Here is an 18,902-nt window from a genome sequence, read left to right as displayed (position 1 = left end):
ACATTTATCCACCAACCGCGCCTTCGATTCTGCTGGGAAATGAATCATGGCAAAAAGGGCCAGAGTTTCAAGTATTCCCTGTTTAAGTTTCACGGTACCAGTTGCCCTCTCCCTTCAAGCTGTGAAGTCATAATTCATAATAGAGCAGGTGTGAGGTGTCAGCAGGCTCGCCATTGGCCATGCCACAGACACTGTCACTCTGGAACGCGGCAATGACATTCTTTCGCTGGCACCGAGCACATTTTCATTTAATCACTGACAGCAGACTTTGCGCTATACAGTTAAGTGACAAAGAATGAAAGATTACATTAACTAGACAAAGTGCTCCTCGGAGCACAGGTCTCCGCCAGGTCAGGTAGGTTACAATCTGGGAACCCAGACCCAACTGAAAATGAAAAACAGCGACCTCTGCTGTTTGTTCTATCTCAGTTAGCTCTGGGACAATGACGACGTAACACCCGTGCGCAAGGAAACCGGGGTTTTGGTCTGCCTTCAGCGCATCACTTCCGGTGGTGCAACTATGTTTTCATTCCCACTAACAATATTTAGAGAACATGGATCGTTTTGGTTATAAGCCCACTTGTTTCTATGATGAAAGAGTAAGTTAAAATGTGAATATCTTTCCGTGGTTTTGTCTGCTCCGAGGACGCTATTGTTAAATTAGTTTCGGTTTGATTCGAGGGGGGAAGGATCGACGGACACGTAAATCCCGCCCACTACATTTGATTGGGTAAAGCGCGGCCTGCTTCCTGATCTGAAGGCACGCCCACTTGTAGGCCAGTGTGTACACGTTATGACGAACCTTCACGACAGATTCCAACGCAGAGCAGAATCTGTTCTTGAGAGATTAGGTAGGTTATTGTGGGCCAGCAATGTTCAGAATTCGCCAATCAGGACGGAAACGGAACCATCTTCCTCACTTGACTATAGAGATAATAATGTGTACCGATTTGCATGATGTTTGGGCAAAATGTGTAGGAGTAATATAAAAAAGAAAGTGTTGCAAAAATCGGCCTCCTGGTGGCGTTATAATAGGGCAATGTTAAAAGGGTGGCATTTCTTCCTCAACGTAGGCATCCAGGGAGTGTGTGTGCACAGTTTCGCCGCGATCAAGCCAACGGTGCCGGAGATTAGCTGTCCACAGACAGAATGACACACGGACGGACGGACACACACGGACGGACGGACGGACGGACAGGGGGCAAAACATACTCTCTCGCCATGCCTTTAGGCCTGGCTGAGACAATAATAGTGCCTCTATAGCTCCGGTCCATAGCATTAGCCAGTTCTCTCTAAATCTCTGCTATGTATTTCTGCATTGATCAGGTTTTTACACGGCTTCCCACTGCGGAGAAAAAGGCTTTCAACACCACAAAACTGCCTGTGTTTCAGTAAGTTGTGAAATTATGTTCTTTATTTGTACTACAATTTAGACATCAGTAGACATCCAAAACATGGTCAATACAGAAATACATAGTCCCTGGCAGAGCACTAGAGCCTCTATATCAGTGGCGCAGCCAGAACGCTAGTATACTAATACCTACAGTATACTAGCGTTTTTTTTGCGGATTTTGATACTTTTTCCCCTGTTTTTGTGTTACTTTATCTCGGTTTTAGGGTTAAGGTTAGGTTAGGGTTATAAAATTCTTATTTTGGCCTGATTTTATCGATTTATTATAAAAAAAATAAGCATATCGATTGGGTGGGCCAGCTTCCTATGTGGGTGGGAGGACAGGCTAATGTGACCATGAGTCGGAGTCTACAGTCAGTGGCACTATAAACAAAACACAAAAACGTACTCCTCCTACAGGAGCATTTATGGGCTGCGCCCCTGCTCTATATACAGTATGTACAATAGGTCTATATGTGTACATGATGATGATGATGGTGATTATTCTACTACAGAGAGATCATCATCATCACCACCACCATCAACATCATTAACATAGTCAGCAGAACCAACAATAACAACAACAACTAGAAAGGAAGGAAGGAAGAAAGAATATCAAAGTCGCCCAAGTACTATAGTGTGTTGCCCTTCAGGGGCAACCACACTAACAATACCAGCGTCATCATCATCATCAATCATCACCACCACCATCATCATCATCATCATCATCATTGTTACTTTATCTCGGTTTTAGGGTTAAGGTTAGGTTAGGCATATTGCAATGCACTTTATTCAGGGATCAGTAAGAAAAACATTCATAGACTGCAACTGATACAAAATTCAGCTGCTAGGCTCCTGACCCGCACAACGAGAGGTGACCACATTACACCAGTCCTTGCGGCCCTTCATTGGTTACCGGTGAGTTTTAGAATTTATTTTAAGATTTTACTGCTTGTTTTTAAGGCCCTAATGGTCAGGCTCCTGTGTATATATGTGATCTTCTAACTCCTTATAGGCCAGGCCGCTGCCTGAGATCATCCAGCAGGGCCTTGTTGACTGTACCAAAGTCTCGACTTGTCACAAAGGGCGACCGGGCTTTTGCTGTTCGGGCCCCTCGGCTGTGGAACGCATTGCCTGGGAACCTCAGACAGGCAAACTCAGTGTCCTCTTTTAAATCTCTTCTAAAAACTCACCTCTATTGCACAGCCTTTTCTTAGAGTATGAACTGTTGGACTATTTATGCAATTTAATGTCGGATTTGTACATCTGTAAAATTGAACTGTTGTTATTGTAAAGCACTTTGTAACTTGTTTTTGAAAGGCGCTATATAAATAAAGTTATTATTATCCTCAACATCATCTTACCGGCCTGGTTGGTGGTGATGTCTATGGAGACGTGCTGGGCGGGGTAGGGGCTCTTGTTGCTGACGCCGTTGACCGCCTGGATCTCGAAGCTGTAGACGGTGTGGGCCCAGAGGTTGCTGATGAACACCCGCGTGTCCATCAGGCCCAGCTGCCGCGGCACGAAGTCCACGTTGTCGTCGCAGTGGGAGCACGAGCGGCGGTCGGAGGCGCGGCACTTCTTGCACACGATGTTGTAGACCACGTCGACGCGGCCGCCCGTCTCGCGCGGCGAGTGCCACTCCAGGATCACCGAGGTCTCGTTGACGACGGAGATGACGTTCCGCGGGCCGGACGGGACACCTATACAGGAGGGGGGGGGGGGGGGGCCAGAGGAAAGATGTGTTGTTGTTGGGTTGTTTTCGTTCGTCGTTTTATTTTTAGCCGCATGTGCTAGCGCGGCTCGATAAACAGCACTAGTCTTAGTCCGACACCCGAGTGACAAAGTGTCGACACCCGAGTGACACTTAGTGACACCTAAGTGTCATTGGCTGTCCTGGGTGTCCTTCACACTTCACGCCAATGGGGAGACGGTACTTTGAAGCACCCGCCTCTCCTCCTTTGACACCTATTTGTCATTGGCTGTCCTGCCTGTCCTTCACACTTCCCCCCCTTTAAGCCAATGCGGAGACGGCGCATTGCAGCACCCGGAGACGGTGCTTTGCAGCACCCGGAGACGGTGCTTTGCAGCACCCGCCTCTCCTTCTTTGCAGCAGAGAGAGAGAAAGGGAGATAGCCTCAGGCCGGAGGGTTAGCCTAAATGCTAGCGTGCTTCATTAGACCTAGTTTGGCTATTAAGTTATTATTTGTCCATGTTCACACTGACTTCAATCTTAGCTATTGTTGGAAAGACCCGTGTGATGTTGCCACCACTTATATAAAAAACATTAGAGCGTTAATCTGCGACGCTAAATGTTGCCAGATTTGGCGAGAGAAACAAGCAATCCAAAAAAACAAGTAATCAGGTCTATGAAAAGATTGGGGCCAAAAAAGCCTGCCGCATGCGGCTTCATTATGACTTTGGTCATTCTTGTTCCCTTCTGCTCAGTCAATTAAGTACTCTGTAATAAATGTGAGACTCTTTATCCGAGATACCGCATTTCTTTCATTTCAATTCTTGCTTTCCGTCCCTATTTTTGTTCATACACTTTCCTTCCCTCCACCTCACTCGTTTCTCACTCTTTTTTTGTCCTTGCTTATCCTCCATCCCAATCTTCAGAGCATTTGGAATGCTAATTTATTCCATTCACACACCAGACAGAGATCACAGAGCGAGACGTTTGTGTCTATCAAACATTGGTTATTTAGCAGAACGCGTTGTAGCGTGGAGTACCCGAGCCGCCTCTGGAGATTCACGCTTTTCGCGTTCACTCCTCCTCATAGCCTGCAGCTCGAGCAGAACTCACCTAGGCAACGTTATTCACAAGGAAAATGGCGAAATAATTAGACTATTGTTATTCCACCGTAGCCTGTTATTTGCTATATGGGTGCAGGGGGAGGAGGATTGCTTATAGCCTGTACTGCGCTTCAGAGCGAGACAGCCGTCCCGAGTTATCGCTCAGGTAACAGTGATAAACACAGTGATAAAGTCCCCTTATACTTAACCCATTGAGACCTGAAGCCAATTCTACATGTCTCCTAAATCCCAACAGTTTTCTGAAAAACGTATGTTTCTATATCAGTGGTGCTCAATCTTTTTCATGTCAAGGACCCCCAAAATTATATGTATTTGGCCGCGGACCCCCATCAAAATATTTTGTTCCAGGGACCCCCCAGAAGCAAAGATTTGAGTTAAAAATGTTCGCTTTAAAAATATATATATTCAAAGATTTGCACACATTTTCACGATTTTTCAAAAATAGCAGATATACAAGCTCATAGCGCGGCACTCGGTGCCGCGCTATGAGCTTGTATATCTGCTATTTTTGATTAGCCCAAAGGGTAAAATAATGCTTTTTAGCTCAAATCTAAAAATGACACAGTTCCAGGTCTTAATGGGTTAACGTGAGTTTCCATGTCCCTGTGGGTGTTCAGAGTTAGTACTTTGCCTCTCCGTGGAGGGGTCAGATAGCAGGTATTGTCTGTGATACAAAAAAACAGAGGCTCCTCAAAGCGCCACGGTGCTGCTTAGCTCGGGAGAGTCTCTTTAAGCTGCCCCGCAGCAGAGATCTGGCATCGGTTTATCCCCTATAAAAGGCTGACCTTTGTCATTAGCGGGAGGACAAGCTAATTCGACCCCGAGTCGGTGTCTAGTCTACAGTCGGTGGCACTAAAAACAAAAACAAAAAAAAACGTACTCCGACAGGAGCATTTATGGGCTCAATCGTAGAGAGCCCTTAAGATGTTACCGAGCTTTTTATTTCCTTTCTTAACGCGCTCCCCTTTCCGCCTCAGCTTTCCTGCAGGATCTTATTTGATCTCGGGGAAGACTCCGGGGTTGAAGCCCTGAAACGGTTCTTAGTAATAGCCCGTTTCATTGCATCTGTCTCTGTGTCTGTCATAAACAAGGGCTTTTTAAGGCAAGCTCGTTCTTTACTTTAAGCACGCTGGAACACGGCTCCTGAGTTCCACATCTCTGCTGTGGGCAGAGAGCAGGCACGGGGCGCTCACTTCTGTCAACGTGGGGGCACAATCAATCATTGTTGGTGCAAAGCCACGTGGGACAAACACTGGGTTGGTTGGGGAGGAGGCTGGGACCGACCGAGCGCCGGATAACACACTATAGAGGAGGGTGACAGAACAGCGGTGGTGTTGCCGCATGCGATACCGAGCTCAGTGCCTCAGCGATGGAGAGGTCAGTGACAGGAAGGGCATATGACCTCTGCGGTGTGACTATTATGGTCTGGCAGAGACGACAGCTTTCACAGCCTCTGGAAACATGGTCATCATACAACGACGAGCAGTGGTGAAAAAAGTACTCAGTAAATATATTTGACTTAAAAAGTATCAATACTGCAATGTAGAAATACTCCGTTACAGGTAAAAGTCCGGAATTCAAAGTTTACTCGGGTGAAAGTACAAAGGTATTGGTATCAAAATGTACTTAAAAGTACCAAAAGTAAAAGTACAACAATGTTTGAAAATAGCCGATCTACAAGCTTGTAGATTGTCTATTTTCAAATAGCCTAGGTATAAAATAAGGCTAAAGTGGTTAATGTATGTTCTATAATATAATAATTGATGATTGCAAAGTAACTAGTAACTAAACTTTTCAAATAATTGTAATGGAGTAAAAGTACAATAATTGCCTCCGAGATGTAGTGGAGTAGAAAAATACCTCAAAATTGTACTTGAGTACATGTACTTAGTTACTTTACACCACTGACGACGAGTGTTTGTATTCAGAGAAAGATAAATACGTAGATAGATCCTCAGACAGACAGACAGACCGACAGACAGACAGACAGACAGACAGACAGACAGACAGACAGACAGACAGACAGACAGACAGACAGACACACACACACACACAGACACACACACACAGACAGAGAAAGGGAGAGAGGGCTATACACTACAGAGGACTGGATGGATTTTTCTGCTAAACCAGGCCATGTGAGGGAAAGTGGCAAACACCTTCTCTCTGAGCCTCTGGGGGATTGCTCTAGAGGCACTTCATGCACTCCCCATGCCGCTTCTATCTTCTGCATCATCAATCACGCGCACGCACGCCCACGAAAAAAACCCACACGCTAGCAGGAGAAACGCGGTGCATGTCCTCGCGTGTTGCATGACAGTCTGTGTGTGTACACACTATACATGTGAGCGCGTTTCCCATGTGGAAAAATGCATTTGGCATGAAAGCACACATCTGTTTCCCATGCACCCATGGGCCCGCTGTCTGTACCTATTTATTCATACATGGCTCGAATATGAAATATACAACAAACAAACAACTGTGAACGGCAAGGTGTGTTCGCCAAGGCACTTTGTCCTTTGTATCCGCTTAGACTCAACATAGTGCAGGGGGAAAAGCAGGAGAAATCAGATGTGACTGCCACTTAACCGGTGATTTGCAGGCTATTAATGCTGCCCTTGGCTGTTTTAATTTGCCATAAGATTTAATTTGTCGGGAGCGTTACTTACAGCCTCTCGGCTGGCATGCGTTTAGCTACGCCAGTCAGACTCGATTGTGCTTAGGCCACACGTTGCCTGTGCCAAAATGACAAAAAAAAAAGCACAAGCGTTGTCCTCAAACACAAATCCTCAGCGGGGCCTGCCTTCAAAGAGATTGTGTCGCGTTGGTTTGATGGTTAGTGCGAGGCAGGGTGAAACACAGTTTAACCCATTAAGACCGGGAACGCATCTGTGTGTCATTTTTAGATTTCTTTGGCTATTCAAAAATAGCAGATCTACAAGCTCATTGCGCGAAAAATCGTGAAAATTCGGCAAATTTTTGGATCATATATTTTTTAAAGCGAACATTTGTAAAATATTTAGTTCCAGGAACCCCCGGAAGCAAAGATTTGAGTTACAAATGTCAAGAAGAAAAATAAAAAAAATCTAATATTTGCACAACTTTTCATGATTTTTGAATAGCCCAACGAAATCTAAAAATGACACACAGATGCGTTCCCGGTCTTAAAGAGTTAATTCCCCAAAGGTCAGACACACATTGGCCTGGCATTATAGTACAGTGTCAGTGTGAGACTAATCAAGCTATAGGGTATTTAGCAAAATAGTTCTACACAGAGGCAATTAACATCAGGATGCTTTTATGACAGGGTCAGCTCTTTTTCTTTGTTAATTGTACACAGAATATATTTTTTCTCCACTTTGCTTAATGTATCCCCATTTCACTAGTAAAGACCATGCATCTAAACTGAAACACATTCAAGTTGTTTATTCACATACGTAAGAAAGGTTATGGTGCCGAACGCCATGCTCAGTGTGGAGTGGGATGAGGTAAGGAGGGATGGTATATGAAGGGATAGGGGCATGAAGGGACGAAGGGGTGAGGGGATAGAGGGATGAGGGGGATGAAGGAATGGGGGGAGGAGGGGGTGAAGGGGTGAGGTCAGGGGGCAATGAGTTGATGAAGGGATGAAAGGTGTGAGTAGGCTGGGACTCACGGGGCATCTCAGCAAACCCTGAGACTTTTGCTAGGGCACTGTTTCTGACGGACCACTATGGTCCATGACATAATTATAGGTGGTCCATGGGAGACTTAAAAAAAAAAAAAAAGAATATATACAGTAGTGCACCTTTAAAGCTTGAAGTGCAATGATGCCTGTTAAGGGCATGATATACTTCATTGCACGCAGTATCGCACACAAATAGCAGATCTAAAAGCTCAAAACATGTCAGCGTATAGTCAATAATGTTACTTTTTATGCCCTTTTATGCCCATATGGATATCTCTGTATCTGTATCACATGGCACGTTGTGAGCTTGTAGATCTGCTATTATCACGGAATGTTCCCCCCCCCACAGAATAGGGACGCTAGGGTTCACATGGTTAATTACTTCCCGTCCCTTCCGTCTCCACACAAAGAGTGCCTAAAGATTAAATCCACAGCAGGCTGTTGTACCCACTGCCCTTGTCCACAGCAACAAAAAAAGAGCACGCTTCAGACAACAGCCACCTGTCCTTCCGCTGCCAGGTGCCTGAAGAGGTAAGTGACTGGTGAGCGCAGGTGTGACAACGTGTTGGCAGGGCGCCAAGGAAAGGCCGCAACCCCTGTTTCCTCCCCTGGGCTCGCTGATATGAAGTCTACGAGCTCAGCCCCCCCCCCCCCCCCCCCAGAATCAACACCCCGCAGCACAATGTTTACCCAGTCCCAGTCCCTGGCTTCTCCCCTTTCACACTGTTTGTTTGTATGACATGAAACAGGCCTCGAGGGACCGATTGGGGCGGCCCCCCCCCCCCCCCCCCCCCTTCTCCTCCCCCTCCCCCACAGGAGCGGAGATACGGATCGCGGGGCCCGCAATGTCGAGGTGCTGAATGAAGGGCCCGTGTGTGTGTGGGACGGAGAGCCACATAATAAAACATGTTGTAAGGCCTCCTGTTGTTGTCTGGTACGGATTGAAGAGGTACATGTGTGGGCCTGTGCGTGGGTGCGCGTGTGCGTGTGTGTGTGTGTGTGTGTGTGTGTGTGTGTGTGTGTGTGTGTGTGTGTGTGTGCGTGTGTGTGTGTGCGTGCGTGCGTGCGACAGTTACATTGGTTTATAGCTACTACACTGCACAAAATCCTGAGTGTTAATTTAACCACTTTCAACCTGGTGTTCTTATTTCGGCCATGTCATTAGGCAACATTTAGAACATTTCAGAACATTTCGGAAACGTTTTGAACATTTCCCCAAATAGCAGCTCACAACTAAGTAACTGTACTTAATCATAGGGCTTAAGTGGTTACCTCTTGTACACTCTCAAGAGTTCAAATGAACACTGAGGATTTTAGTGTATACTGCTTTATAGAGAGGGGAAACTGGACAAGTAGGGTCTGTGCCGTAGTGAGCGTGCACTCAAAGAAAGAAAGAAAAACGAAAGAACAAGTCAACAGAGGAGAACAGTAATATATATGTATACGCTCTTTGACCGTTTGTTCTTTGAAGACGGAACAAGGAGGTGAGAGGCTGAGAAGTGTGTGAGTTAGTCGAATATATTGGAGAGCAAAGGGTTATGGTGTGAGGACTCAAGGATAAAATGGAGAGATGAGGAGAATGGGCAATGGGGAGGTTTCGAAGGGCTCGTGTTTTTGTCTGGAAGTCCAGACAGTGTTTGACAGGGATCAAGACGGCATGCAGAGAGCCTGGCCACAGTTATGAGGGCTCACACAACCCCAGAGCCAACGTGGTACAGACCAGGAATGTGACGAACCCATCGGAACCGTCCCGTCAGCTTCTCCATCCCTCTTTCGCATTCCAATTCTTTTTGGGGGTTGTTGTTTTTGTTTCCTTTATGAGTTTGTCTTGGAGGGCAGGGTGGTTACAATACCACAGCAAGACATAAGGACATATGATGTTTCACATAACACAGCAGACGCAATTCAATTTAAACCTGCTGTGGTGTATTCGTTTCATAGATTCTCAAACCTTTTGATTTCAAGGAGCCCCAGTGTGATATGCATTAGGGCCAAAATGGTTCTAAATTGATCTATTTGGCTCCATGTGTACATTCTTGGAGTTGCGCAGTCCCATAAGGGTCCATTTAGTTCCTCACTATCAATAGCTGGGGACCACCTGGAACCCCCTCAAGGGCACCTGGGGGGGCCCTGAACCACATGTTGAGAACCACCGTTCCAGCATGACTCTCTGACCTCTAGTTTGAGGTTGGTAAACCTGTTGCAGTCGTCCAACAGCAACGCAGTGCAGTGTTTTCACAGAGGCACGAGGCACGAGATTCCCACATTTTGTGAGCCGAAGCCGTCGCCATCGTAATGGCGTTCCTGTTGTGGGTGTTTCAGCAACATTCCACTAACAATGTGCAAGTTCGAATAATGACAGCCACATATCTAACCGGCAAACATTTAGTTCATCTTATTTGGTGAACCACATAGACCGGTGATAAAATGGCGATATAAAATGCAATAAAAGCCCGTGTTCTTGTGGTGCCTTTATGCTAGGCCCGCCTTTTCAGCCCGTTAGCGCCAGCTGTGCCGACTCGGCTGCTGTGACTCAAACTTACGAACTCATCAATTGTGCAGCCGATAAAACATTAAGGTTACCGCCCTCAAACTAGAGGCCTGTATATATATATATACGTATACTGTACATACTGCCTCATTCCTTCCTTTGTGCTGGTGTTACACCACTTTCAGCTGGCCCCCCACCCCCACACTGTGGGATATATCGATGCCTCCTATATACCCTGGCCCTCGCTCGCCTTCAGCCCCACTGTCTACTGTTCTTCACAGCAGGCGAGCCCAGCCTTCTCCGCATCCCCTCTCCCCCATGGACTAATCAGCCATGGTTTCACTGCCCAATACCCCTCCAATTACCACTAAGCCTGTCATTCTCCGTCTCTGCCTCGCATAGCCGGCAAAGCCCACTGGCTCAGCAGGCAGGAGCACGCCAAACCCCCCATGTTGGGGGTATAAGGGGTAGTGGAGGGGGGCGAGTGTGTCATCCTGGGAGGGGGCCTGAGGCAACTTGGGGGAAGGGGGAGCTGTGCCTATTACCTAGAGAAGGAGAGCAGAGAGGGATGGAGAAGCGCTTCAATGCAAACCAAAATCCCAAAGGCCCCCCGCCACCCCCCCCCCCCCCCTCTTCTGCTGGCCGGCCAAGCTGAGTGGAAGAGGTATGGGCCCATATACTGCAGGTATCCTGAGACAAAGTGGGCTCTGTGTTCCTCCCCTCTCCTCCGGGGATTGGCCGGCGTCTTAACCCATTTAGCCCGGGAACGCATCTGTGTGTCATTTTTAAGATTTCTTTGAGCTATTCAAAAATAGCAGATATACAAGCTCATAGCGCGGCACTGAGTGCCGCGCTATGAGCTTGTATATCTGCTATTTTTGAAAAATCGTGAACATTCGTGGCAAAATCTTGGATTATATATTTTCTTAAGCGAACATTTGTAAAATATTTAGTTCCAGGAACCCCCAGAAGCAAAGATTTGAGTTACAAAGAAAAAGAAAATAATTCAAATATTTGCACAACTTTTCAGGATTTTTCAAAAATAGCAGATATACAAGCTCATAGCGCGGCACTCGGTGCCGCGCTATGAGCTTGAATATCTGCTATTTTTGAATAGCCCAACAAAATCTAAAAATCACACCCAGTGTGAAGAGAGTGGTGCCTTTGAATTAGTGGTTGCATCCTTTTGTTGCAATCAGCTGCAGCTGTTGAGGCCGTGCTCAGACGGACCCACACACACGGTCAAGTGTAGGAGTGGCTGGCACCACTCAAAAATGACACACATACAGATGCGTTCCCGGTCTTAAAGAGTTAAGGAGAAGCTCGGAGGCAGGGATGAAGCGGAGGAGGGGGATGTAGTTTTGAAGTGGGTCCCAGGGCTTTGGCGCGCGCGCCTCTCCAGAGGGAAGAGGGATGGGTGGTAACGGCACGGGACCCCACCCGCTGACAAAGCTAGGTGCTGGCCAATCCATCAACGGGGCTAATCAGAGTGATCTGGAGCACACTCTGTGACCCGGCGGTGCTATAAGGCCCGCCCGCGCCGCTGAAACTAAAGCTTCTTCCCCCATTACAGATTGGCCTGATTTGAGATACCGCTACGCTATACGCGACTGGCTTCTTATCAGGACCTGCTAGCATTAAGGAGATTCTTAACGGGATGATCTCGCCGTGCACCTCCCACCTCCGGGCTAAGATCTGGGGCATCATGGACATAATGTACTGAACTATCATGTTCAGCTGCTATACTGTAAGATGTTCAAGGTTCAAGGGGGTCTAGTAGAGCAGTGCGCCCCAACGCACACAAAGGGCAAGTCAGAATCGCAAAGCACACCTGTATTCACATCCTTGAAAAATGTTCTCTTTAATCTTGTCTCTATTTTTGAAAAACTGTGTGTGTGTGTGGGGGGGGGGGGAGGGGGTTTAAAATAAAATATTACTTTTTTTCTTTTTTATGACATGGCCAAAATAGGGACAACAGGTTGAAAGTGTATAATGTACGTTTTTGTAGTATAGAATTTACCTTCAATTTATTATTGAGAAATGAGTGGACTGGCACAAAGTGCTGAAGCAGTAAATTAACCCATTGAGACCTGAGGCTATTCTTTAAAATGTTTTCTAAATCCTAACAGTTTTTTGAAAAAAATAAAAAAATATATTTTCACGATTTTTCAAAAATTGCAGATCTACAAGCTCATAGCGCGGCACTCGGTGCCGCGCTATGATCTTGTAGATCTGCTATTTTTGAATAGCCAAAGAAATCTAAAGGTCTTAATGGGTTAAAAGATAATTCATAACTTTTTGTATAGTTGTATATGCTGCGATAATAATATGTGGTTGACACAAAATCTCAAGTCACACCAGCGTGTCTCGACACACTGTTTGGGAACCACTGCTGTAAGATGTTCAAGGTTCGAGGGGGTTTAGAGTGTAACGTTGCACACGTTGGCTGTCCCAAAGACTAGACTCAAAACTAAGGGTGACCTTATAGGGCGAGCCTTTACAGTGACGGTTTCTAGAATTTGTTAAAAACATATTTGTTCCGTTTGTGTTAACATGAATTTAACAGATATTGGTGGGTGGCGGGTAAAAACTGATTTCTCAGTAGAGGTGAGGATCGTGGGCAGATGAGTGCGGAATTTGTGTTGCTATAACCGGCTATTATAACTTCATATTGCCCACTCACCCACTGAATTTGAGTGGGATTTGTTTCCACATTTTTCCACAGCATCAACACTCATTCACAATGTCAACAGAAACGCACACAAAACGTGTCATCATCTGAACGCAACATTATTGCTACATTGCAACTAAGGTTGCATCACAAATAAATTAAGTGTGCTTCTTAGTGTAAATTCAGGCCTTTGATAGTGAGATGGACAGTAGCAGAGAGAACACAATCTCTATGAATGTGCATGTGAGCGCGTGAAGGAGAAGAAGAACTGCAATAATAGAGAGAGATTACAACTAGAAACACCAACAAAAAACATCAGTATAGAATCCCAGCTCGGCCCAGTGGGGGGTCTTTAAAGCAGCCTCGACTGGGGAGTTGTTTAGTAGAGTGCTTGGGGAGCATCCAAGGCCTCAAGGTACAGATGGAAGCTAGACTTGATGTTCAGAACCTCACCAGAGACCTTTGGTGCAGACTATGGGAAGGCAAGAGCGTCTATCTCAAGCCTCGAGGTGGGGATTGCCGCACTTATGGGATCATTCAAAACAAGTCAGATACACGGGCAGTGTTTCACTGGGGTTCCTCGAACGCTTCCAGGCACTCGCTTAAAATGGAAACGCGGCAATAGGGCTGCATTCGATACGCTAGGGTGTAGCAAGGAAGGCTTCAGCTGCCAAAAGATAAGAGAAAAGAATGTGGTCCTCTGTCCGTCCCAAGGGCAATACGCTCTATGCACGGCAGCCACATTGGCAAGACATTAGGCCTCTTCTTGCTTCCTTCACATGTGTTATCAATGATACTAATTAAGGCTCTGTTCCATTTAGTGTAGCCACAGATCCGACCACTATGCTAATATATGGGTTGAATCGGTGGGGTGGGAGCGGCTAGCTTTGGCAGAGCTCTTGTCTTGTCTTGTCTAGGGCGGCTGTGGCTCAGGAGGTAGAGCAGGTCGGCCAATGATCCGTGGGTCGGCGGTTCGAATCCCGGCTCCTCCTCCTGTCCACATGTCGAAGTGTCCTTGGGCAAGACACTGAACCCTACACTGCCTCCAATGATTCGGTCGGCGCTACCTTGCCACCATTGGTGTGTGAATGTGGGAAAAGTGGCCTCTATGAGGACGTTTTTTTTCCAAGGGGGGCGGGATCAAAACAATGGCTCTCGACGCAATCGGTTAGACCTACAACCAACCACCAATTGCGGTCTCCCATATTTGAATACTGGGCCCTGATTGGTCACCCCAGACTTCGGGAGCAGGAAATGGATTCACAACGGAGCGGTGCCAGACCCAAATCGCCGAGGGCTATTTTTTTATTTCATTTGCCGTCGAGTCGTTTCGGATATGCAGTTGTCCAGAACTGAGCTTGTAGCTCTGCGGTTCTCGGTGCGCGCAACCAAGTATAAATCAGGCATCGGAGGCACTTGCCAAGCAGCGGCAGCAGAGGACGAACAGGTAAACAAACTGAGTGGGGGGGGGGGGGGGGGGGGCTACAGTGTTTTCCTCCAGTGTAATTGTGTGTCAGTGGGGAGCGCGGAGCGGCCCGGCTTATTCCTTTTACATAGGATTAAGATAACTACGGAGCCAGCAGAAGCCTTATTGGATCCTCAGCGAATTACTGCGGGACAATGTCGGGGCCTTTCTCAGCATCTGCCTGAGTAATTAAGACTTCAGGGGATGATGGGAGAGAGACAGAGTGAGAGACTCGTGAAGGAGGAACTTCTTGTACTCGGAGAGAGGAGACAGCGTGTGTGTGTGTGTGTGTGTGTGTGTGTGTGTGTGTGTGTGTGTGTGTGTGTGTGTGTGTGTGTGCGTTAGAGATGCACGGATCGCGGTTTTAGCCGCGGTTGCCGCAGTTAACTGCAGTTTGGGTGGATTTGGATCAAATATGATTATTAATTAATATTGGATAAACCGCGGGTGAAATAATGCGGGAATTAAATTAATGATATCAATCTATAGGCCTATTATGGCTTTTAAAAAGCACAAAATCTCGCTGTGCGTGCGTTTGTAGTATTTTAATATTACGTAATTTTACATCAGGCACAAATTTGCCGCCTACTGCACGTTGCCAACAACAGTGTACAGCATGCAGCCGGTGTTGCCAGATCTTGCGAGAGAAATAAGCAGCCAGTTCTATGAAAACAAGCCCAAAAGTCGACATGGCAACAAAGCGAAAGTAAAATGAATGAAGCTCCGTCTTGTTGCTACCATAGATATGGATTGTATACAGTCACTACATCGCGACAGACAGTGGTGAGTAACATTGTTTATAAGAAAACTAACGTCAGGAAAATAATAATAATTTGATGCGGTTGGTGCGGATCTAGAAATAGGATGGTGTAATTAATGCGGTTGGATGGCGGGTGGATAAAGAACATGTATACGCGGATTTGGGTGACGATGCAAAGCAAAGTTTGTTGTTTACCCAGGGTGTCGGACTAAGCACGAAGCTTGTTTCCAGCCGGACCCTGCATGGAAGCCTTGCTCAAGGGCTATTCAGCGGTGATTCATGATTGATGTGATGAATTGGGGAATCGAACTAGGGACCTTCCGGTATCAAGGCCGCCCCTCTAACCACTAGGCCACCGCTGCCACTACTAGGCCACTGCTGCCACAAACGATAAACCCCATCCGCGCATCTCTAGTGTGCGTGTGTGTGTGTGTGCGCGTGCGTGAGGGAGTGTGAGACAGAGAGAGAGAGACGGACGGACGGACAGACAGGGAAATATTAAGCATGACAGAGACGGTACGTTTTAACAGCGGGCAACTCTGGGCGATGCCGGGCGACATCGCCCAAAAAGATAAAGAAAATCCATCTTTTGGACGATGTCGCCCGGCATCGCCCGGCATCGCCCGATCGCCGGCTCTCATAGACTTTCATTATATTTTTGGGCGACGTCGCCCAGTATTGCCCGCTGTTAAAACGCAGGGAGAGAGAGATATATTGAAAGAGAGAGGAAGCTTATTGCCACAATAATGGAGAGGTCAGCGTTGGAACGCCCACAGTGTGTTCATTATGGTCTGGCTGAGCCCAGAGCTTTGGATAACGTTGTCCTTTTAGCACATACTTTGGTCCAGAGATGCAACCACACACACACTGGTGTTACTATGGAGAGAGAGAGAGAGAGAGAGAGAGAGAGAGAGAGAGAGAGAGAGCTGCACATTGTGTGGGTGTTTTTGATACAGAAGACCTCTGTGACATAACACAACGTAGGAGAGACGCTCAGACCGATGTTTACATAGAAATGACAAGAGATACATGAGATACAGGAGTGCTATCTACAACAACTGGTGCTCAACATGAGGTCTGGGGGACTACCAGGGTCCCAAATAGACCCTTATGGGTCTGTAACTCTCTGAGAGTGTACAAATAAAATGTATGAACAATATATGCAAGTACACTGTTTTATACAATAAGTAGTGGGGGTCCCTCCCTGCTTCATCTCTCTCTCTCTCTCTCTCTCAGCTAAGGGGTCCTCGGACAGAAAACCGTTGAAGACCCCTGATCTACTGTATCTCTGACGGGCGTAATGAGCAGTGGTGGGAAAAGTACTTGCATGTTTTACTTGAGTAAAAGTATCAATACTGCAATGTAGAAATACTCTGTTACCCAAGTAAAAGCCCTGTGTTCAAAATGTTACTTGAGTAAAAGTACAAAAGTATTGGCATCAAAATGTACCTAAAGTACCAAAAGTAAAAGTACTAACATGTTTGAAAATAGCCTAGGTATAAAATAGGGCTGAAGTGGTTAATGTATGTTTCATAATATCATAATATATCGAAGAAGTAATTAGTAACTAAAGTGTTCCAATACTTGTAGTGGAGTAAAAGTACTATATTTGCCTCTGAGATGTAGTGGAGTAGAAGCAAAAGTACTGAAAACTGGAAATACTCAAGTAAAGTAAAAAAACATGTAAAAATTGTACTTAAGTACAGTACTTGAGTAAATGTACTTAGTTACTTTACACCACTGATAATGAGAGCGATGAAGGTTACTCACTTGTGCACGGCGCGTCCGGCAGGTCGACGTCGGCGCGGTAGTAGCCGTTGCGGCACACACAGATGGTGGCGGCCTCCGCCGCTGAGCGGCTATTGGAAGGACACTGCAGACACAGCCCTGCACCCTGGGTCGACTTGAAGGTACCAGGAGGGCATGCTGAGAGAGAGAGAGAGAGGGGGGGGGGGGTAGGGAGAGAGAGTACCTACGATTAATACAATTTACAATTTGAGGCATTTAGCAGATGACATTTTTCACTCAAGAGTGTAAATGTACCGTCAACCATTTCCTAAACCCTGTTCGTGTGACTAATTCAAGCTCACGGGCGGTGATTTTATACGCTGTTTTTATAGACCCCTTAACAGACGACGTCACACTGATAAGAACCAGTATGCGCGCAAACCAGTATGCGCTAAATGAAACCCATTCTATCAGGTCTCGCTAGGACGCGCCTCACTAGCCAACACACAAGAGGGGGTTGGGGTGTGCTGAAACCAGCGCACCCCAAAACAACAGGTTGCGAATTGATTGCGTGAAACAATCACCTGTGCATCCAGTCTCAATGTTAGTAAACAAATAATTGGTCTATACGTTCCCGGTTATAGCCTATATTATCATGTTTCTGCCTGTACACCAAATGAAGCCTAGCACTAGCCAACATGTGAGGTTTGAGTGCCCCGAGGGGAGAGAGTGGCCAATGGAATCGCAGGAAAATTTGATCTGAAGTCGGTCTGAAGTCTGTCTGTGTGGTAGTTGGCCTTACTGCCGTCATGCGAGTGTTAACCAGAGCGACTTACAATAAGCAAGGTAAACACATACAGATCAAATGCAGAGACAGTCCCCCAGAGAGACAGTCCCCAGGACTTTTTTGTGTTATCCTTTTAGCTTTAATGTCTTACTGTACCACGTGGCGTTTACAGTTCTGACTAATAAAGTATTTAATCAATTCAATCAATCAACAACAGTGTAGTGCCTCAGTAAACTATACTATAGGATCACAGGTAAATCAAGAACCTAACATCAGTCTAAACAATATATATCAAAACAATAATTTGCACATTGAACTACAGTATAGGATACCAAGTAAATAATCAAAATGACACCTAGATTACATTCAACGTTGTGGTCAAGAAAAAACTAGCTAGGTCTGCATGGTCGTCATACTGTAACTAATAGAGAGAGAGAGTAAGATAGAAGCAAGGACTAGCATGCAGCACTTGTCACACAGGAGGGTAATGTCACAGAGGAAAATGCAGTCCATCTTGTAATTACGGGGCCAGGCTTCCAGCATGGACCCGTATTGTTATTGGCATTATTCCGTTTCTTCTTCTTCTGCCACTTTTGGCAGTTCTGGCTGAACCGTGCAGTCGCTTTTTATGAAACTCGGCCATATGATAGATGGTCATGAAAAACGATCAAGAAATAATTCTCACAATCTTTCGTCAAAAGGTGGCGCTATAGCACTCAATTGAAAAATGCCAACTTTGAACAGGTACAACTCATGCCCTGTTTGACCTACAGCCATGAAACTTCGATGCACACATGCGTCTCCTCATGCTGAACAACTTTCACACTCTGACTTTTGACCTCTGACCTTTAGATCTCCCACCATTTTGAATTATATGAAAAACAGTTAAAACCTATCTCCTCCTGGGATTTTTGAGTAATCTGCACGAAACTTTTTACACATGAACTTTGGACCTATGCCAAAAAACGTTTGCAAAATATTTTCCATAAGTGAAAAAATGAAGCTTTAATGAGCCAATGAATATTGCAGTTTTATGACAATTATTCATCTGCCCCTAACACATACATGCAGACTTACCATTCTTTGAAACTTTGCAGAAATGTAAAGGGCCATTCCAAATATCACT

At 46.0% G+C, this 18,902-nt stretch overlaps 1 protein-coding gene across 4 annotated transcripts in view; it reads right to left on the bottom strand.

Moving 5' to 3' along the window:
• Positions 1–18,902, bottom strand: part of LOC311046046 (ephrin type-B receptor 1-B) — a 290,954-nt gene that overhangs the window by 99,139 nt on the left and 172,913 nt on the right. For all 4 annotated transcript variants that reach the window (XM_084058145.1, XM_084058144.1, XM_084058146.1 and 1 more), the window contains exons 4-5: positions 17,032–17,187; positions 2,755–3,093 (exon numbers count right to left, since the gene is read on the bottom strand). In XM_084058145.1, the coding sequence (XP_083914271.1) occupies positions 2,755–3,093; positions 17,032–17,187 (495 nt within the window). The remainder of the gene's footprint in view (positions 1–2,754; positions 3,094–17,031; positions 17,188–18,902) is intronic.

This window comes from Gymnoscopelus microlampas (assembly GCF_963454915.1).
Source record: "Gymnoscopelus microlampas genome assembly, chromosome: 5".
NCBI classification, from domain to species: domain Eukaryota; kingdom Metazoa; phylum Chordata; class Actinopteri; order Myctophiformes; family Myctophidae; genus Gymnoscopelus; species Gymnoscopelus microlampas.
The sequence above is the reverse complement of the archived record's forward strand: the minus strand, read 5'-3'. Positions and strand labels throughout refer to the sequence as shown.